Raw genomic sequence first — 22,792 nt, forward strand, 5'->3', positions numbered from 1 at the left:
AGTGCATGCAGCAGTGATGGCGAGTGGAGGATACGCTAAAAAGAAAAACCAAAAACAGACCAAAATACACAGAATCCTTGTCCGTTTCATCAGCCAACGAAATATAACATAACAAAAACGGAACAGTATGGGGAGCGACAATAACAACTGGCGCATATTACATTCACAACGTGACGCCGTCGCTGATCCACCATGTCACTTTCTGTCCTCACTAGATACTTCCTAGTTCTGGTTTTAGCAGCCCGACGGTGGAAACAGAAACTACCGTTCCCACGAGTACTGAGCAGCGCGGAACGGCACGGAGTGGCCCTGGTAACGGGTCAGCCCTATGATGGAAAAGCGGCTGTTGGTGCCGAGAGCCATTGGAAAAGCAACCCTGGGTGAATAGAAATTATAATATGTGAAGAGTCACAGATTGCCAGGGACAGGAACCAGGGAAGGAGTGAATTATCACATTGATGTGAATTTTCATCCTGCCAGACACCATTTGCTTAGAGATTGTACATAAGCTGTTGTGTTAGACTGGAGATGCTCGTAAGACCATGCAGATCTGTAACCACACATTAAAGAGCTAAACTGTCTTTCACCATCGAATTCGATAAAGTCTCTTTCTTTCCTGAATGCAACTGGAAGCAACAAGCAGTGAATAGAATTTTGATTAAAGAAGAAAAACAAGCATTCTTCAGATGTTTCACATGTTTCACTTGCTATGCTTTGGCAATAGAAATGCTAATTCTGGCATGCCAAAAAAGCACTTTAAATTGAATTGAGTGAGAGTGAGGGTGAAGGAGAGAGAGAGATACATACATGGTGACAGGACTTTTACAAGGTTGTGCTGAGCTCAGCTGAGAAACCTGAAGAGAGAGACAGGTCAGGATTCAGCAAGGTCATAAAGCAAGACAAACACAGGATGAACAACATTTAATAACTAGACAACGCTTTCACACACTTTAAAGCAATGCTCCCCATTTTGGAAAGCAGAATCATATCCAGCTGTGCTCATGCTACAGATTCCACAGCCAATACAGGAGTGAAGACAAGCATACTCTCCTCCAGAGCAAGTGATGTCACCACTTCTTTTCACACCGCAGCCCACAAGCCAATTTTGCACAGCACTGTGTCGGCAAAAGACACTTCATGTGCAGCTTGAGTAAGCTGACCATGGGCACCTGATTAACCAGCAGGGGCTGGTAGAGACTAATGAGATGCAGATCCAGGCTAACTGAACCATCGCTAATCTTGCATGACACTATTGCCAATCATGTATCACTCTGCAGGGCTACCAGCTACCACCACTGGTCCAATCCCAGACTATAGGGCACCAACCACAGACTAGAACAGTGAAGCAACCGCTAAATCTTTAATATTTATCTCTCTGGGAACAGCCAGGCAGGATGGCTCACCATTTTCCTGATGTCTGTGATTGAGATAGCTGCACTGAGAATGTTAATGTCCAGCAGGTAGTACACAGCTGTAACAGAGAGAAGGTGGACAGGTGACAGCACAGCTGGATGGAGACAGCTCTAATCAGTTTTTTTCTTTTTTTGGGTTTTTTCATCAGTGCTGCACAATTATATTGATCTTTATATCATCAGCACCATATCATCCCAGTGAAAAAGGAAAAAAAACAACAAAAGAATAAGAAAACCGACATTTTGAGCATTTACAGTGCTCATGGTAGTGTGGTATAGACAAATTGGGACCGCAGTGGGCTTGACTGCACTGCTCCTTCTCCTACACACAAGGCCACACAATGTATTTTACCCCCTACAGGGCACACAGAATCACACAGCCCAGAGCCCATCAGAGGAGAGTTCTCCAGTTAAATGAAAAAGTATAGGGACAGTGATAAAAAATTGTGTTGTTTTGGCATTGTACTCCACACATTGAACTTGAATATGAGGTTAAAGTGCAGACTGTTTTCTTAAATTTGAGGGTATTTACTCCAATAATGATTGATCTGTGTAAAAAGTATGATGTGCCTGGTAACTAACCCAGCCCATGCTATATTATATTGCCTGGCTGGGACACCTACCTGTGTCTCTGCAGAAATCTGAGCAGTTACAATACTGCTGCTCTTTCCCTGAAACACAGAAAAGCTTCTTTCAGATTCATGGTAATATTCATCAGTCACCTCTGATGCTAACCATTGCTAACCATTATGTCATCATGCAAGTAGATTCAAAAACTGATTCAATGACACACTTGACCTACTCAGAGAGTTATTACTGATTACTACCTTCTAAGACATTTACAGCAATGATACAGATTATTTATGTTCAAGTGCACAGGTCATTAAAAAAATCATACTTTAGGGATCATGTCTATCAACCAGGGTGATGTCTCTCAATAGAAAACTATAGCAGGGCAGTCTGCCTAAACCTCTCTTTTTGCTGATGTTGTAATGTTGCTGCGTTGTGAAGTGGGAGAGCAGGGTTTGGTTCCCACATACACTGTTTACCTCAGACCCATTGAAAACCCCCTTGCTCACAATAATATGTGTTTTTTTAGTTTTATTACTGTTATTCTTCTGCCACATCCATACAACAAATTTGACCACAACAGGCTATAAAACGCCCTAAAAGGCCCCTAAACTGGGACACTGGATTTTCAAGCTTTGATGCATTCCATCTGTTCGCCACACTGACCTCCTTTGAGATGCTAGAGGATTCCGATGTACTACAGCTCATCACCTCTCATCGTGCAACCACCTGTCCACTTGACCCCATCCCATCTACAGTTCTCCAATCCATTTCCAGCGAGTTCCTTCCCTATCTGTCCTCCATTATTAATTCCTCTCTTTCCTCTGGTCATGTTCCCTCTGATTTTAAGATGGCTCGTGTTACCCCACTCCTCAAGAAACCCACCTCAGACCCCTCCGATGTAATGAATTATCGACCCGTATCACTTCTACCCTTTCTGTCCAAAACCCTTGAATGAGCAGTTCTTAAACAACTAACCTCTTTTCTCCATCAGAATAACCTGCTAGACCCTCACCAGTCTGGCTTCCGATCCAGGCACTCAACAGAGACTGCACTCCTAGCTGTGATGGAGGCACTTGCCATTTCAAGAGCCTCACGCCTCTCCTCCATCCTGATCCTTCTTGACCTGTCTGCAGCTTTCGACACGGTCAACCATAAAATACTCCTCTCCACCTTGGCTGGGATGGGCATCACCGGGACTGCCCTGTCTTGGTTCGCTTCCTATCTTGCAGATAGGTTCTACCAGGTCACCTGGAAGGGGTCTGCCTCTGCTTCTCATCCCCTTGTTACAGGAGTGCCGCAGGGATCTGTACTGGGTCCTCTGCTGTTCTCCTTATACACCAGATCTCTTGGTTCAGTTATTAATTCACATGGCTTCTCCTATCATTGTTATGCAGATGACACGCAACTCTTCTTTTCTTTCCCCCCCTTGGCTACACAGGTCAATGATAAGATCTCTTCCTGTCTGGCTGACATCTCCACCTGGATGGCCAGCCACCATCTGAAGCTCAACCTCAACAAAACTGAGCTGCTCTTCTTTCCGTGCAAGACCTCCTTACTTCGTGAGCTCTCAATCACAGTTGATCGCACCACAGTGACTGCCTCTCACTCTGCCAAGAGCTTGAGGGTGGTCCTGGATGACCAACTGGACCTCAAGGAGCACATCAAGGCAACATCACGGTCCTGCAGATTCCTTCTGTACAACATCAGAAGGATTCGACCATACCTGATGACGCACTCCACCCAGCTGCTCGTCCAGGCTACGGTGACCTCTCGCCTTGATTACTGCAACTCTCTCCTTGCAAGCCTGCCAGCTTGTGCCATACAGCCACTACAGATGATTCAGAATGCCGCTGCCCGACTCATCTACAACCTTCCCAAATTCTCCCACGTCACTCCTCTGCTGCGATCACTCCACTGGCTACCGGTCGCTAGCAGGATTCGGTTCAAAGCCCTGACCCTTGCCTACACTGCTGCCAACAGGACAGCCCCCATCTACTTGCAGGACATGACTCGATTCTATGTGCCTGCTCGACCACTCCGCTCTGTGGCAGCAGGGCGCCTTGTAACCCCTCCCACCCGCCCAAAGGGATCACAGAGCTTCTCCACCCTAGCTCCCCAGTGGTGGAACGAACTCCTCGTCCCTCTCCAAACCTCCCCCTCACTACCCATCTTCCGCCGTGGCCTGAAGACTCATCTCTTCAGACTATACCTAGACTAACCACCACCACGCTGTATATTTCACTCTAAATCCCCCCCCCCCCCACTTGTTACCCATCCCAGCACTTCTTGGTAATTTGTATTTGTCCTAATACTGTAGCTTATTCTTCTGCCTAGTTGGCTTTGCAGCGGTTAGGTCTGAATAGCGTTCACTGTGTGAACTAAACTGTGTTCTTGGCTAGAAATAGCTGTACAAAATAAGTATTGTACCTTACTGAACCTGTGTTTAGCAGTTGTCTATGACCATGAAATGCACTTTTTGTACGTCGCTTTGGATAAAAGCGTCTGCCAAATAAATGTAATGTAATGTAATGACACAGAGACATGAACCTTTCTACACAGGTTCCACTCCTCCAAATTACCAACTTTTCAGACCAACTTCTGCCATATTGTATTTATTGAAAAACAACAAAAATCTTGTCCGCAGTCCAACATAAAATGTGGCATGTATCATCTTTGTATTAATCCTTAGCTAAACAGGGAATCAAAAGCTGCTATGTAGAAATACCTGACCATTAATGACCATTGCGCATGGAATGTGCAAAGCAAGTTAGGTCAGGAAACTTGTTGCAGCAGCCAATTATGGGAGTATTATTGTCTCAAAAATAAATAAATAAATGTAACTGATCCACGAATAAATGCAGCTGATCTGCAAATAAATGCATATTCATGAGGACTGAGCACCTTTACCTATTAAAATGCAAGTATGTCAAAATACACATAACAAACTGTCTAAATGAAAAAATTCAATTTCTATACATATATATTTTGTTACATTAATACCACCTCTTTTACAATGTTGACTTTCAACTTACAACACACTCTGAATTCCTGATTTGCAACAATTAGCTATGGCAATTGACTGTCCTGAAATCTCTTGTCTTTCCTAGCAGCTGTTTTGTTTCTAGTCCTTAAAGGACAAGAATAACAAAATAACATTTTGTATTTGATTTGATGTATTTAATTTATTTATTATTATTTTTAATTTATTATTTATTTGCACTCATCATATAAAAATTACAAAATAGAACAAATACACTTACTTAAAACAGTTCAAAGAGGGCTATTGTAAAACGTGAGATGCTAAAATGAGAAACAATTTGTAGAGTATTGAGTGCAAGGATTACCCATTAGGCCAGCAATAGCTGGCTCATTTTCAATGGAGTCCAAAACTGGACTATTAAAATAACTAAATATACAACAAATATATAAATCTTGATCTCTACTTTTAAAAATGTCTACAGTACAAAGACACGCACGCGTATTCATGAAAAACTATGAAGATAATGAAATACTGACCCATCTGCAGCCAAGTTGCCAAATGTTGGACTAATTTTGCAGCATATACCTATAGAAACCTTTTTCTATCAGTTGATTTAGTCACAAATGTCAATGTTATTTGTCATAAATTGGATTAATGCAAAACAGGTGAAAATCAATATGATTGAAAGAGCCAAATGCACATAGGTTAAGGCAATGTACCTTACATTGCTATATTGATTTCCACACAAAATATATTGTATATATAGGCATGCACTGTGAGAAATCTAACAATATCTAGCTAGCACTAGCAGCTAGCTGAATTGCTAACTACTGTAGCTAGATACCTGACAACCCTATTCATCCATGTAACTCCGGGTCCCATCTTGACATGACTGTGCGCTCCCATGCAAATACAATGTTCACTATCCATTCTTTGTGTCCAAAGATTTTTTCCTGATGCATTTCACAAACCCACTTCAACCCCTCACCAGTGGCTCCCAATCTACAGTTTTGGAATCACAGCATTAAGTAGTTTAGCTTTCGTTTCTTTAGCTACAGAGTAGCTTGTCATTTGAGGGAGGCCTGTACTTACGGTTACAGAGCTGGCTAATGGGTGAATGCATCGCCATTGGAATGTATGCTGTCTCCATGTAGGTGCTGCAGGGAGGCACAGAGGTCAGTTGGGCACAATATATAAAATTAACATTATGATGCTACTCACTCACTGATGGAGCTGATGCTGCAATAGTGGCCTCTTACCACTAGATGGCATAATTCGAGCCCTGGTTCAATTGGACAAATTGTTACAAATACAGCATCTGAAAAGTGCATGGCATAATTGTACACATTTCTCCATGATAAATGCTGCCAGCCCTTAATATAAACAGAATTTCCACAGGGATATCATAGTACTTCACCAACAAATGGATAAATAGTGCTGGATTATGACTGAAGCATGTGATGTTCCCTGTATATAACCATGTCACATTCACTGGCCCACACCATGTCATATTCACTGGCCCTTACCATGTCACATTCACTGACCCGTACCATGTCACATTCACTGGCCCTTACCATGTCACATTCACTGACCCGTACCATGTTACATTCACAGGCCCTTGCCATGTCACATTCACTGACTCTTACCACGTCACATTCACTGGCCCTTACCATGTCACATTCACGGGCCCTTACCATGTCACATTCACTGACCCGTACCATGTCACATTCACTGGCCCTTACCATGCCACATTCACTGACCCGTACCATGTCACATTCACAGGCCCTTACCATGTCACATTCACTGACTCTTACCACGTCACATTCACTGGCCCTTACCATGTCACATTCACTGACCCTTACTATGTCACGTTCACTGGCCCTTAACATGTCACATTCACTGACCCTTACTATGTCACATTTACTGGCCCTGACCATGTCACAGTTGCTGGTCCTCATCATGTCACATTCACTGGCCCTTACCATGTCACAGTCAGTGGTCCTCCAGAAGAGCAGACTTCAGAGAATGAGGTAGAGGAAGTGCACCTCACATATCCGTCATCAGTTGTTAATGTGTCCCCATTCTGGCACAACCCCTTACCTGCACAGAAAAGTAATCTTAGTCCTGTCTGAATCTAATTCTACTTTGGCACAGCTATTATATGTGTATTAATATATTGCTGTGGGAGTCATGTCTGCAGCAGCATAGGTCTTCTATGCAAACAAAGGTACATTTAGTGAATTATGCAGTTTCTGCTCTGCAATGCGAATCAGACCATGCAGGCACACACACACACACACAAGAAAAACACACACACACTTACACTATGGTATCCTCAATTAGGTGAGAGGCCTGGCTGTATCTGGTTCAGGTGAAAATTATGATTGTACCTGTTCTCTGTGAGAGCCCTATACACTCACCGGCCACTTTATTAGGTACATCTGTTCAACTGCACGTTAACGCAAATATCTAATCAGCCAATCTAGTAGCAGCAACTCAATGCATTTAGGCATGTAGACATGGTCAAAACGATCTGCTGAAGTTCAAACCAAGCATCAGAATGGGGAAGAAAGGTGATTTAAGTGATTCTGAACGTGGCATGTTTGTTGGGCTGGTTTGAGTATTTCAGAAACTGCTGATCTACTGGGATTTTCAAGCGCAACCATCTCTAGGGTTCACAGAGAATGGTCCGAAAAAGAGAAAATATCCAGTGAGCGGCAGTTCTCTGGGCGAAAATGCCTTGTTGATGGCAGAGGTGAGAGGAGAATGGCCAGACTGGTTCGAGCTGACAGAAAGGCAACAGTAACTCAAATAACCACTTGTTACAACCGAGGTATGCAGAAGAGCATCTCTGAATGCACAACACGTCGAACCTTGAAGCAGATGGGCTACAGCAGCAGAAGACAACCCAGTACTAGCAAGGTGTACCTAATAAAGTGGCCAATGATTATATACCTGTTCCATATGAAAGTCCTTAGTGTACAGGCTTCAGATGACACATACCCACTCTCTCCACTTCACCCAGCACACGAGCCTGGATGGAAGTGTCCAGACTACTCTCCTGCAGCACCTGTCTGAGCATGCAGTTGTCTGTCGGCTGACTCAGCTGCAGCAGGACTGTGCAGTTAGTCACACTGGAGGGAGGTGGCAGAAAGAGAGAGATGTACCCAACCACTCACTGCATGGGGGGAAGGTTCGCTTCTCCCAGTGGGATGCAAGGGCTGCTGCCCAGGGGCCCCACACTTTAAGAGGCATGGATTGACCCAAAATGAAAATGAGAGTTTTAATAAGATAATACATTTTTAAAGTCGGACTCTGCAATATGACGCGGCATACATTACCATTCTTTTGCATTTTTTGCCTTTTTGGCATACCATTGTAGTGGCATGTACCCCCCCCCCCCCCCCACCACCACCACCGAACAAAAAGTGATGTGCGTGCCATTGAGCCATGTCTGCTGTGTACTAATTGATGTAAGTTATTTAGGAAAATTACACTGCCAACATTATTTATGGACAAGAATGGTGTCCACATACCAGCAAGCAGGGTTTTTTATAAGTTAAAAGTGGCACACTGTCATATTTCCTGCCACCCAGGCACTTATTACGTAAAGGATAATCCAAGACTAGGTGTGGCTATATGATTCTAATGCACAATTCAAAGATGAACGACCCAACCTGAAGCAAAGTCCATTAAAGTCTTAAATCCAAATACCTCACATTGACTATTCATACCATGGTCACAAACCTAAAATTAAAATAAAAGCTGTAAAAGCTGCCATTTTCCTGGCAACACTTGAGGGTCAGACTCAAACTAAACCAGAAAATAGCCCAAACTGTATATATGACCTAGCAACCAGATAATGATTATATTCCCACTTGTTCAAGTAGAAAGCCAGTGTTATGCTAGGTTCGCTGTCACTCAGGTAACTTGGTATTAAAATTCAATTTGATCTTGGGTCAAAAATGGTCTCAGAATATTTTCTGTCATGGATAGCAAGCTTGAATACTAAATAGAATAAATATTGCAGATATATTTACCAAACTATATTTAAACTGCTTAGCTAGCACTGCCTTCAGACAAGTTGTTCAATGTAAAACAAGTGTTCTTTAAAACAAGAGGCCCACTACTCTTCCTCATATATATCAATGACCTTGACAGGGACATGGAAATTACATTACTCAAATTTCCAGATGATACAAAACTGGGAGGCCCAGCTAATACTTTGGAATCTACTAAAGTAATTCAAGAAGATTTAAATAAAATCCAGAAGTGGACGGAAACCTGGCAAGAAGTTCTGCATGTGGGAAATTTAAAACAAAATTGGCAGGATTACTTTATTGGGAGGAATAAAACTGCAATGTGCTCAAGATGAAAAAGATTTGGGAGTAATGGTTGATCAAAGCCTTTCAGGTTCTAGGCACTGTGCTGTAGCAGTAAAAAAAAAAAAAGGCCAATGGGATGCTGGGATATATAGCCAAAAGTACTGAGTATAAATCCAAGGAAGTTTTACTTATCTATTACAGTACATCTGTTAGACCACACTTGGAGTATTGTGAGCAGTTCTGGGGACCGTACTACAAGAAAGATATAGAGGCTCTGGAAAAGGTTTAAAGAAGAGCAACCAAATTGATTCCTGGTATGAAAGATAAAAGCTATGAGGAAAGATTTAAGATGCTTAATCTTTTAAAGAGACTCAGGGATGATTTGATTGGGGCTTTCAAAGATTTGAGTTCTGTTAGTAGAACAAGGGGACATAAATGGAAATTAGCAAAAGGTAAATTAAGTACAGATGTTAGGAAGAATTTTTTCACCCAAAGAGTAGTCAATGTGTGGAATAGCCTGCCAGGTCATGTAGTAGAGGCAGAAACTCAGGGAATTTTCAAGACTAGGCTTGGTATGGTGTTAGATACTGTCTAGTATGTAGGCAATCAAAGCACTAATTTAATCTGGAAACTGGCCTGTTCTCATCATTATGTTATCTTAAATTATGATACATTTCTGCTTCTGCAAACACAATTTGATAGTTTTTTAGCTAGCTCAGTGCACACACACACAATTTCCTGCAGATGTCAGTTTTACCTCATGCTAGCTACTCATGAGCCACAATGTGCAAGGGCACTCTTACAGCTCATAAGGAAAGTTACATTACATTACAGGCATTTATCAGACGCTCTTATCCAGAGCGACTTACACAACTTTTTACATAGCATTTTTACATTGTATCCATTTATACAGGTGGATATATACTGAAGCAATTTCGGTTAAATACCTTGCTCGAGGGTACAACGGCAGTGTCCTACCCCGGAATCGAACCTGAGACCTTATGGTTACAAGCCCAGTTCCTTACCCACTGTGCTACACTCCGTCCTCACAAGTTACAATCTATTTAACTTTCCCTGTGATTAGAAGACATCGGGATACTTCTAAACTGTCACTGAAAAAGAATAAAATTAGACCACCAAGAAAGGCTGAGGAATCTAAATTGCAAATCCTTATAAAACGACTTGTTAAACACCCTGGATTTCTGGGATATCGTTATGGACTTCTGAGCTTGAAAGGCAAGAACAAACTTGTTTTTATTGTTTCATTAAAGCGCTAACCTGCTTGGAAGGTTAATGTGAAATGTTATTTAGATCATTAGACCTACACACAAGGGCATACACTAAATTGAGCCCATAAACAAGCAAGACTATAAGCTTCATGTCTGAGTTTTAGTAGGAGTGGGCTTACATATGAGTACTGATTATGCATTCATGTTCAGTAGGCTATTGCTTCTCTGCCGTGCACTATTATCTAATGACATTAATAATTCAGAGATGTGAGCTGCTGTTGATTTGGCTACATTTTATTTGTAAGTTGTCGGGTTGATGTAGCCTCGGGGCCACGTAGTTTTAATTCGACCCCAATGGGGGATGGAGTTCCCAGCTCTGATAAGTTTCAGATACTAACCTTATGTCTACCTTGGTGTTGCATGTCACCTCAAGGTCCTGTAAAGAGACAAGTTATTCTGTCATAAGAGGCTATTAAAGAGAGAAGAGCAGGAGCTTCAGTGGGGAAGCTCTATAAGAGAGAACAGAAAGACTGCCAGTAGGTAGAAGGAAAGAGGAGCTCACCTCCAAAAGACTGACTGCTGTCTCTGTCTCATTTTTGCATGTGTTCTGACCTCTGCAGCAAAAGAACAGCATACTTTTATTGCATATGCACTCATACTGACACACACATTCACATACACACACACACACACACAAACAAATACATTCACCACATACACAACAATGAACATAAACCTACAGAGACATACCCACATGCATCGACACACTTACACCAGGGCTGGGGCTAATTCAGTATTTTGGAAGTCATTCCAATGTCCCTTTGCATTGTGAGAGCAGGTCCTTCCTCTGTGGGAGCTGGCATGAGGAGCCAGCATGGCCCAGCATGGTCCTCGGTTCAAAGAACCATAGCCATTGAGGCCATCTGGGGGCATGAAGAGAGTCCTACTCCTGGTGGATCTTGAGCAAAACTGAGTGAAAAATGTTCATGGAGGCAAAGGCTTAGAGCATACCTAATTGGTAATGGTGGCTTACAGACCCAGTTTTGTCTCTACCTCCATTGTGGAGAACCATAGCGGAGCCCATTAATGCCTGAAATGTGGCATTGATATGAAAGTTAACTTGGTTTAAAGTGATACATTTAAATGAATTAGGCATTTGATTTAATTTAATTACATTCCCTCTCATTCAAATTCTATGTCATTATTTTCAGTTCAAATATATTAAATGAATTGGAATTTATCAGCAATTCTTAATTCAATTCAGAATTGATCTCAACCCTGTCATGGACACATACATGTATATATTTATATACAGTATGTACTCATGCACATGGGTGAAGATACATGTATACATACCGTGGTAATTCCTCTCACCATTATTCCCTAACTACCAGTGGAGGGAGCTACATACCAGGACAGCATCCCTTCAAGTATGCCAGCTGGGGACAAGAGTTAACTATGATACATACACTGACAACCAATGTAACCTGGAGGTAACCCAGTGGACACTTGTCAGCAATAAGATGCTGGCAAAAAGAAGAGCAGTTGCTAGAGAGGGGAGAAGAAGACAGGAAAAAAGGCAGCTACCCATCTCTCTGTCCAGCTAACAGGAGAAGAAAAACCATAAGCCAGAATTTGGACTGATTTGCGGTGCTTAACTTCTGTCACTCTCTTTCCATATCTGTCACCAGGACAGATACTGACAAGATACTGGTGGCAAGCACAGAGTTTTCTTTTGCCCGTTCCCCGTTCCTCTGGATTTAATTAAAGATTGCTCTTTTTGTTATGCTAATTCCTTGTTTTTGGTCCTGTTTTGCCCACATGGGCAATCTCTCAGACTCAGGGCTGCTACATATGGTGGACAATGTGGGCACGCAGATCTCTATGCAGACCAGGGAAATTGGAACCAGAATCTGACACTATAGTCCAGATATTCCTTTTGTTGCACTAAAAAATCCAGGTCAGTCAGCCCACATTCAGGTTGCTGAGTTGGCCCAACTGATAAGGAGCTGTTTAGCTGAAGGGACCAAGCCTCCCCTCCTGGAACATGTGATACGGGACTGGAGTATTTGAGCGCTACCATGGATGCCAAATGGTATGCTGCCCAGAACTGCCCCAATGACGTAATAATGTTAATTGTATTTCTGGAAAATCACCATGTTACCCAGGAGAAATCCAAGATGTTCCCCAAGCAATGCCCAGCTCAGAGAGGAGGTCCAGCTGATTAGAAAGAGCCCCACAGTCACAGACATGGGTTACAGACCTCACCCAGAATGTGCCTACCTCTCTTTACTCCTGAGAGCCTTTGGACAGGAGGGGTATACTGCCTGAAACTGCTCTAAGCAAGATGCACTGTGCCCACAGTTGCCTTGAGCGAGGGCACCAGAAACACTTGTCTTCTGGTCACATCTTCTGGGCTCACAAAGAGACTGAAATGCCCAGCGTTCCAGTACAGAGTGGGCAGAAAAGACACTCAGGCTTTACTGGACTCTGGCAGCAAGATTAGTCTAGTCAAACCAGAGTATGTGGGAGAACCCATTCAGGAGACAGTCCACATCTGGGTGGATGCACAGTGACATCAAGCTGCATCCTACCACCCTAGCAAGGATTCAAACCCAAAGCTATGCTTCATGCTGGAACAGTAGAGAACTTACTCGTACATGTATTGGTGAGAAGGGACTGTTCCCTCTTTTCCAAATACTGGAGCCAGGGAGCCATAGCCAAAAAACAAACAAGCGTGAAATTTGTCACACCAAAGCTGAAACCTGCCTGTGCTGCCCTAATTGAGACACCTCCCATGGACAAGTCAGATATTTCAGAATATGAAGACATGATTCCACCCAGGATGGGAGATGACATGGATACTGCCCCCCAGATGCATGTGCCTGAGAACCACCAGCCCTTGGAGAAATGGTTGCCAGTAAAGTCTTCACAGAGTTCCTGCACATTGAGATAGAACCTTCACAAACACAGGTTGCCCCTTAGAGCTCATTAATTACACTTCTCATCATCGACAGAGCAATTTGAATGTCTGGCATGGAATCATTGGATCCCTCCCAAAGACCAGCTGAGATCACCACTTCATCCGGGTTTTGTCAGACGATGCCATTCGCTGCTCCAAGACAATTCCATTATGTACCACCCTTACACATTCACTGGTCAGAAAGGTATTGCTGCTTTCCAGGGCAAGCATAGCTACAGAGTTGTGTACCTTAGTATATCACCCCCAGATGGACGGCTTGGTTGAGTTATTCAAAAAGATGTTGAAGTTCATGCTTGGCAAAGTAACTGAAACAGATGTCAAAAATTGTCATCAGTTGTTCCCATATGTCTTTTTTATTATCTGTGAGGTGCACCAGAGTTCCACAGGCTTTTCCCTATTCAACCCCCTTGTATGGTTGGTGATCATGGGAAACCCTCAAACTTGCCAAGATAGCATGGGAGTAGCAGCCGTCAAACCTCCCCTCTGTGATTTGATGCAGGTACACCATGTAACAGCAGATGGCTAAAGTGCTGACTTTGGTACAGGCACACACTGAGAAGCCCAGGCAGCACAAGTATGGGTGTACAACATGTTAAAAAATTGTGGCCAGGTGAGAAGGTCCTCATTCTCATACCCACTAACAAGTGCAAATTTCTGGTGAGATGGCGGCAAACCAGTCCTGTGAGTTACCAAGTGAGACAGCCTGGCTGCCACATGGGCCATCAGATTTATCACATGAATTTGTTCAAGAAACTGAATGAAGCAAAACCAACCCCTCAAGTCTAAGCCACAGGTAAAAACTTTATTGTGCTTAGTGGGGTATTATAGACAGTTTGTGCTATGTTATGCAACCCTGGTCTCTTCATAATCTCATGCATAACTGGCAGCCCCACCGAGTGGAACCAGGAAGCAGGCCAGGCATATCAAGCCCTCTGAGAGGCCCTCTGTGCCGCACCTGTCCTGGCCACACCATACTCCTCATTCTACAGACTGATACTTTGGAAACAGGCTTGGGGCTATCTTAGCACAGGGGGTAAATTGAGTAGAACACCCAATCATGTACATCTTTGAAGCATGAGAAGAATTATACAGCCATAGAGAAGGAAGGCTTGACAATTAAATGTCTAAACTGAAATATTTCGGGTTGGACAAAAGTTCACCCTGGTCACAGATCACATGCCCTTAACCTCATCTCTTGAGCCCCTAGTGGTTTGAGTTTAGTGGAGATTACTAAACTCAAACATTCGGTGCTACTGCAACCAAAGTGTGAGGTAAAAACAGAAACGCGTTGTTTTAGTTTCATTAGTAGACGATACACGACAACTATGCCGAAAATGGAGTTTCGCAGCCCCACCATTGTCGCTCTGGTCGTTCATTTATCACGCACCCCCTCCCTGCAGTCTCATCTAAAAAACACCCCCCACCCTAAGATAACATTGTCTATCTTGGTGAAATATTCTTTCACCACTAAAAAATCATATTCCGTCATAGCAACAAGATAAACCCGACAATAGCCCTAAGATATGCCTATACAGCAGTGAAAACGCTGCTCACTGAATAACAAAATAAACGAGACAATTTTTTAAAAATGATACCATGTCATTCTAGTCAATATCTGGGACTAAATATTGAATAAATATACATCCTTACTGTTGGTTTTACACGTAGAGATGTCCCTTTTGAGACTGTGTGGTTATATATTGTCTTGGACAATCCGTTTGGAAAATGTACGCGCATTTGTGACGCCTGGGTATCTTCCAAAATAGCTGTGCGTAATACCACACCTGTTGTTTACGGTGTCATCGCCCTTTTTAGTACAGTCAGGCTTGATTGACAATTCATTTATTCAGTAGGCGAGAGTATAAGCTTTCTAACGATGTACAACATGTCTAATTCTGCTTTTGGAATAGCGTTTTATAGGTCAGTGTAACAGAAAATATTCTTAGCATCGCATTCACTTACGCATTCACTCTTAGCAGAAAAATACGCTGCACCTAACAAAACGTGGTCAACGATATTTCGTAATTTCTTGGAAAATACTATTATTATTGAGGACTTCAGAACATAGCTAAGCAATATGTTTGCTGATAGACCTAGCTGACATAGTTTTCTGGAGCAAAACAGAAGCGAATGGAACAGTATCATTGATCTCCATCTATTGAACATAGAGATTTCATCATTGCTATGTAAGTATTACTGCTCAAAATATTTCGGTTATATATGTTATTTTTTGAAATTGAGTATCTTTAAATAGGTTAGTGGTGTTATATAACGTGAATATTTCACACTGTAATGTAAGTGTTAGATGGTAGTGTAATAGTTTTTGTGAAGCATGCAACAGTGATGACGTAAGAGTTGGAACATTGCCAAAACGTGGTGGACGGTTGAAAATTGTTTTCATGTTGTGCCATCCCCATTCAAGAAAACACACGAGAGTACAGAGTATAGAAATACACACAAGATTATTACATCCATGGTAGCGCTCAATTATTACACATTTAGGTACTGTACCGCATTGTGTGACAATATTTTTGCATTATTTTTTAAATCTGATAGCAATGTTTCATCTTAAACCTTCATAAGGGGCTCATTTATATGCTTTATAATGGACAAAAAGCATTTTATTCAATTTTGGAGAGATTTTGGATATGTTTCTGGACACCTAGCTATTTTAGACCACTGTCCTGACTGAAAGCTTGTAATTCCCATTTGATAATTATGGGACAGTGATTTTCTTGAGTCAAAACAGTTGATTTGTAGTGAAATACGTGAATATGTTGTGATTTACAGCAATGCATAATTTAGACATTTTGGATAGATTTGGAGACGCTACGTACACTGCTTAGTTTTTGCTTCATACATCTATAGTAGATTTTATGAACTTGTGGTCAAGAAGTTTTTGATCTAGCACATGTATAGTTTAACCTCCTGTATATGTGCAATCTCTCAAGTATTTCATTGCAAACTTAAAAAGTACAAATTTATTTTGGATTTTTTGCCTAGACAATTGCATTTGTGGCACTTTATTTCTTCCAAAATTATGAATATAAACTAATCTGCGTTAGTATTATAAATTGTACAAATGTCTTGCTTCATTTAAGCCATTTTTCAAGTCTCTGTGGTGTTCACACCTGGAGTTATAAAGCTTTAAATAGGGTAAATGGGCAAGGATTGGCAAGATTTGGCTTGTGCGCTAAGGGGTTAAAATAGATGGCACTGAACAGGCAGAACAATGCTTGTGTTACCCACAGGTTCCTTGAGATACAGTCCTTTGCCTTCCGGGTGTAACATTAAGCAGAGAAGCATGATCCACAGCCAGCTCATGGAGGCCTGGAGGTAACCCAGAGGACTCTAGTCAACAGTCAACGCTAAATAAGAGCAAGTTGCTAGAGCGGAGACAGTAAGAGAGGCAGCTACCCATCTCACTAACTGGGGAAGGAAAACCATAAGGCAGAACTGATACAGACAAGATACTATCCAGCGAACACATTACCTTGGAAAAACTTTTTTTTAAAGTTTTTTTTTTGTTGCTTCTTTTACCTGTTTTACTGCATTTAGTTAAAGGGTATTCTTTTTTTCTTATGCCAATTTCTTGTGTCTGGTCTTCAAAAGTCTGCTTCTTATCAGACCCTCAAAATAAAACCGACTGTTTACTGTGCTGACAGGGAGTCAGCAATTGTGATCAAGAGACAGTCCTCAGTTGCAAAACATCTGATTAGATCAACATTATGCAAACTTTAGGTTCTCCGTAATACAATGTAATCAGGTTTTGTAAAGTTGAAAAACTGATGTCTTGGGAAACAAGTAGGTGTCTTTGGTGATGGGGTGCTGACTAAAGATCTTGATACCTATGGGTCAGCACCCATCCAGATGCAAAGATTAACCCAGTGTGATAGAGGTAGTGCAAGGAGGGTCATTGATCTACACTGTTTTGTCATGATTGTGTCTTTATCTAATGACTTGGTGTTTTGCTTTGATTGTTTTGTATATAAGGGGAAACGTGCAGTGGTTCGGGGACTCATCAACATGGTATCCTGCACGTACAAGCCATTTACGCGTATAGCCATTTTGGACCATTGTATATTGTAATTATTACTAGACACACTGAAAAATAAACTGCATTAATTTTAACCTAGCATTCCTCTTTGAATCTTAACACTGCACACCCAGCAGTTTTAAGGTCCAAACATACACATAGAACTCAGGATATCTGCATCTCGTAGCCACTTGCCTAACTTCTAGTGTCGTAGCAGGATGCACAATTATATTTATGCAGGCTACACAAGAAAAAGACATGTCCACATCTACCAAGATAGATAGCAATTTGTATAAAGCCACACTACTGGTGGACAGCAGTCTCCTCCGTCTATGCATAACACAGAGGAAAGGTTTAAACATTATTTTTGTTTTGTTTGCGGAGGGCTTTCTTACAGTTGGTGACCTCGACGTGATACATTTTGGTTAATTGCTGTTGGTGACCATGACGTACTGTTTGGCATATCTGAGGGGTTTCTTACACTTTCCCTGTATGGTAGCCTAAGTCTCTCAGATTTAAAGCTGTTACAATAACTGTACAGACTCATAAAAGAATACACACACACACACACACAAACATACTGTATGCAACACAGAGACATTGTAACACCTGCTAGCAGTGTCCATACCTGTCAGAAGAGGTGCTGATTATCGTGTGATTAGACGACACACAAGTGGAAATACTGAAGACTTGGGAGAGCTGAGGAATGCAGGTTTCAAATCAATTAGACAATCATATGATCACTCACAGTCAGACAGATTATGCCTAACCCATACATTTAGTAGTGTGAAGTGGCATTGCGATATGGATACACACAATTTCTGAATCACAAGTTTCCACTTTACGTTCAACAAGCAAATTACTGCCACCAACAAAAAGCTTTGAGTGCAAAAGACATTGCAGAAATATAGGGTTTTGTATCAAAAATGATCTTCCATCTTTTAGGAATATTTTGGGTTGAGGAATACTGATGTCATTCAGAGCAAGATAATATGCAAAAAGGAAACAAGGGAACATAACGTACAGGGAAAGTTGTTTGCTGTGCTTTATTATTATTATTATTATTATTATTATTATTATTATTATTATTAATATTAATAATAATAATAATAATAATAATAATAATAATAATAATCACTTTATTTATATAGCACTTTTCATACAATGGTTTGCAGCCCAAAGTGCTTCACAGAAAAGCATTTGCAATTAAAAGAAATGGAAGAAAAATAAAGGCAATGGAAAACATATACAATAAAAATAACAATTATACAAGGGATTGTACATAAAATAGGAGAATAATAAGATGCATATAAAAACAATAAAAAATTTTAATACATAAAAATCCAACATAAATCCGATAATAAAACAAATGTACTAACTAAAAGCCATCCTAAATAGATGCGTTTTCAGCTGTGTTTTAAAACTGTCAACTGACGGTGCAAATCTGATATGTTCTGGAAGAGTGTTCCACATCTTTGGGGCATAAAAACAAAAGGCTAACTCCACTTCACTTTGTTTATGTTTTGCCTTTGGAATCTTGAGCAGACCAGCACTAGAGGATCTCAAGGCTCGATTTGGGACATATTTAGATATGCAACCGCTGATATAATTTAGGTGGAAAGCCATTTAATGCTTTAAAAACAAGTAAAAGAACTTCAAAATCAAGTCTAAAAGCCACAGGTAGCCAATGCAAGGTAGCAAGGACAGGGGAAATGTGAGCTCTCATTTTTGTCCTGGTCAGTATTCTTGCAGCTGCGTTTTGAACAAGCTGTAGGCTATTAATTGACTCTTTTGGAAGTCCAGCAAAAAGAGCATTGCAATAAATAAGTCTGCTTGTGATAAATGCATGTATTTGCTTTTTGGAATTTGACTGCGAGAGAAAAGGTCTTACTCTGGAAATGTTTCTTAAATGAAAGAATGCAGTTTTTGTCACTGAGTTTGTGTGAATTAAAGAATCAGAATCAAAAATGACCACCAAGTTCTTTACTTTTGGTTTAGATTTTATCCCAAGAGGGCCCAATTTGTTTTCCCCTCTGAATGCGTGGACCTACAAGAAGAACCTCTGTTTTTTCCTCATTCAATTTCAGGAAGTTTTTGGACATCCAGCTAGTGATGTCTGACTGACAGACAGTTAACAAATGGATGAAAAACATTTTCGTCATCTGGCCCTACAGACATATATAACTGTGTATCATCTGCATAGGTATGGAATTTTACACCATGTTTGCCAATAATTTTGCCTAAGGGGAGCATATACAGAGTGAAGAGTAGAGGCCCAAATATCGATCCCTGTGGAACTCCACAAGTCATCTCAGCCTTCTTTGAGACATGGTCACCTAGACAGACATCAAATTTCCTCCCTATCAAATATGACTGAAACCATTTTAGCACTGAGAGACCAACCCAATTCTTAAGGCGGTGCATTAGTATTTCATGGTCTATGGTGTCAAATGCAGCACTTAAGTCTAAAAGAATAAGAACTGTATATTATTATCATCAATACTCTGTCTGAGGTCATTAACTACCTTCACCATTGTTGTCTCTGTGCTATCATTTGAGCAAAAACCAGACTGGAAATCATCATGAATACCGTTTTCATTTAGGAAACTATTTTGTTGGTAAAGACCAGTTTTTCTAGTATTTTACCTAGGAAAGGGAGATTTGATATAGGTCGAAAATTACTGAGAATAGAGCAGTCCAAATCATTTTTCTTATGCAATAGTCTCACTACAGCAGTCTTTAGAGCATCAGGAAAGTTACCAGTCTCTAAAGAACACTTTATTATTTTCAGCACATTATCACATAAACAAGCAAAGACATCTTTAAAAAACTCTGTTGGAATGGGATCTAGGGGCCAGGTGGAAGATTTCATTTGTGAGACAATTTTGCAAAGCTGAACCTCATTTATCCCAGAGGAAGAGCTCATCCCGAAACATGCCTTAAGGAGACGATTGACAACTCCACACTTCGGGTCACTGGGTTTAGTGACCCTATAAGACTGAACAGGTAACAGGCAAAAAACTGGGAGGGGGGGTTTGTGTCTATATAAATGAGAGATGGAGCAGCAACTACACACTCAGGGATTCTTATTGTTCGGAGGACATTGAGCTTTTATCCCTGTCATTTATGCCTTTCTACCTGCCCAGGCAGTTTGGGCAAGTGTTTGTCACTGTTGTATATATTCATCCCCCATGCTAACACTAAGACTGCGGCAGGTGTAATATATGACACAGTGGCTAAGTTAGAAAACATTGCACCCCCATTGCTGTTCCATAAAAAATGTACTGCCTAACTTTTACCAATACGTTAATTGCCCCACAAGAGGGGAGAGGGCACTTGACTTGTGCTTTGGTAACATTAAGGATGCTTACAGGGGCTATCCAAAACCACCCCTTGGGGACTCGGATCACAATATAGTCTACCTGTTCCCTCACTACAAACAGAGGCTCAAATCCAGCAAGCCTGAGTTAAGAACTACTAAGAAATGGAGTGCCTTAAAGGTTGTTTTGACTGTACAACATGGAATACCTTTATCGGCACTTGCAGGGACCTGGAAGAACTCAACTCTGTGGTGACAGACTATATACAATTATGTGTGGACTGTGTAATCCCAGAAAAAACCATTAAGGTTTTTCCAAATGATAAACCATGGGTAAATAGGGAACTCAAAGTAGCACTGAAAAAGAAAAGGTGGGCTTTTGAACAGGGGGATGTGTCCCAAATGAAAGCTATACAAAAGGAAATAAGGCAAATAAACAATGATTGCAAGCATAAATACAAATTGAAAATTGAGGGGAAGATGAGGGGTAATGATTCAAGGCAGGCATCGCAGAGAGTGTACACAATGATAGGGAAGGAGGAGAAGAAAAGACATGTTAGTGACAATGAGGATGATCTGACCTTTGCTAATGACTTAAATACATTATATGCTAGGTTTGATGCATCAGATTTCTCCACTGAACGTAACTCAATTAGGCAACAATTTGACTGTGGCCAGTCCTTGGTCATACTCATAACAGAGGAGGTTTGTAGAACCTTTAAAAAGATCAATCCAAGAAAGGCATTTGGTCCTGACAGGATCAGAGGTAGGGTTCTGAAGGAGTATAGGGAACAACTTAGCCCTCTGTTTGTTGATACACATGATATCCCCAGGGCATGGAAAACTAGTGCCGGTACCAAAAATGTCAAAACCCGTTTGTTTTAAATGATTATCGACCAGTTGCTTTAACATCAATTGTAATGAAGAGCCTCGAGAGGATTGTTTTAAACCATGTTCTTAGGGAAGAGCAACATGAACTTGACCCCTTACAATTTGCGTATAGAAATGGGAGGAGTACGGAGGATGCTCTTTTGTATATGCTGCATAATATTTATTGTCATCTTGATCGGCCCAAACAATATGCTCATGTTCTTTTTGTGGATTTTTTGTCAGCATTCAATACTAACAGACCCCATATTAGGATGGAGAGACTATTGCAGTTAGGAGTAAATAGTAACATCATCAGATGGGTAGAGTCCTTTCTGACTGAACGATTACAGTGAGTAAATGGGAGCACTATTTCCCCAGTTTTATTTACCCTCTATATATTTCGAGTAGCTTCACCTGGTGCTTATCTGCCCTAATGAAGCGAATGCAAGCACGTAATTGTCACCCGGTATTTATAGCTCCAGCGGAGGCTGCCATAGGCAGCCTCCTCATCAGTTTATCATGTTTTTAAACCCCATTCCCTTGTGTGCGCTGCCTCGCCCCAAATGGTCTGTTCACCGCAGGCGTAATTTATCTAACTTGATCTACCCACCCTTATCCACACCTCAGGAATTCACTGTCACAGGTGGATTATGGAACTGCCAGTCAGCTGTCCAGAAAGCTGACTTCATTACTGCCTTTGCCAAGACTTCCTGGCTCTCACGGAAACCTGGATCACTCCCGATAACACCGCCACCCCAGCTGCACTGTCTGCGGGATACTCCTTCTCGCACACCCCCAGGGCCTCTGGCCGAGGCGGGGGTACCGGTTTACTCATTTCCTTGTCCTGGAAGTTCTGTGTCCTCCCCAGTCCTAACCCTACTTTCTCCTCCTTTGAATTTCATGCGATTACTGTAACTCATCCCTCAAAATTTCACATTATTGTTCTGTACCGCCCTCCAGGTCCACTCGGCTCATTTCTGGACGAGCTGGACACTCTCCTGAGCTCCCTCCCTGAGGATGGCACTCCTGCTATTCTACTGGGAGACTTCAACCTCCCACCAGAAA

The 22,792-nt window shown here is 41.5% G+C and overlaps 1 protein-coding gene across 2 annotated transcripts in view; it reads right to left on the minus strand.

The window, feature by feature from the left end:
* adgrg2a (adhesion G protein-coupled receptor G2a) overlaps window positions 1-22,792 on the minus strand; it is a 124,238-nt gene that overhangs the window by 50,184 nt on the left and 51,262 nt on the right. For both annotated transcript variants that reach the window (XM_035416333.1, XM_035416332.1), the window contains exons 9-17: window positions 18,167-18,237; window positions 11,082-11,133; window positions 10,918-10,955; window positions 7,969-8,099; window positions 6,948-7,065; window positions 6,058-6,122; window positions 2,036-2,083; window positions 1,404-1,471; window positions 808-854 (exon numbers count right to left, since the gene is read on the minus strand). In XM_035416333.1, coding sequence (XP_035272224.1) covers window positions 808-854; window positions 1,404-1,471; window positions 2,036-2,083; window positions 6,058-6,122; window positions 6,948-7,065; window positions 7,969-8,099; window positions 10,918-10,955; window positions 11,082-11,133; window positions 18,167-18,237 — 638 coding nt within the window. The remainder of the gene's footprint in view (window positions 1-807; window positions 855-1,403; window positions 1,472-2,035; window positions 2,084-6,057; window positions 6,123-6,947; window positions 7,066-7,968; window positions 8,100-10,917; window positions 10,956-11,081; window positions 11,134-18,166; window positions 18,238-22,792) is intronic.

Source organism: Anguilla anguilla, chromosome 4 (genome assembly GCF_013347855.1).
Source record: "Anguilla anguilla isolate fAngAng1 chromosome 4, fAngAng1.pri, whole genome shotgun sequence".
Classification (NCBI taxonomy): Eukaryota; Metazoa; Chordata; class Actinopteri; order Anguilliformes; family Anguillidae; genus Anguilla; species Anguilla anguilla.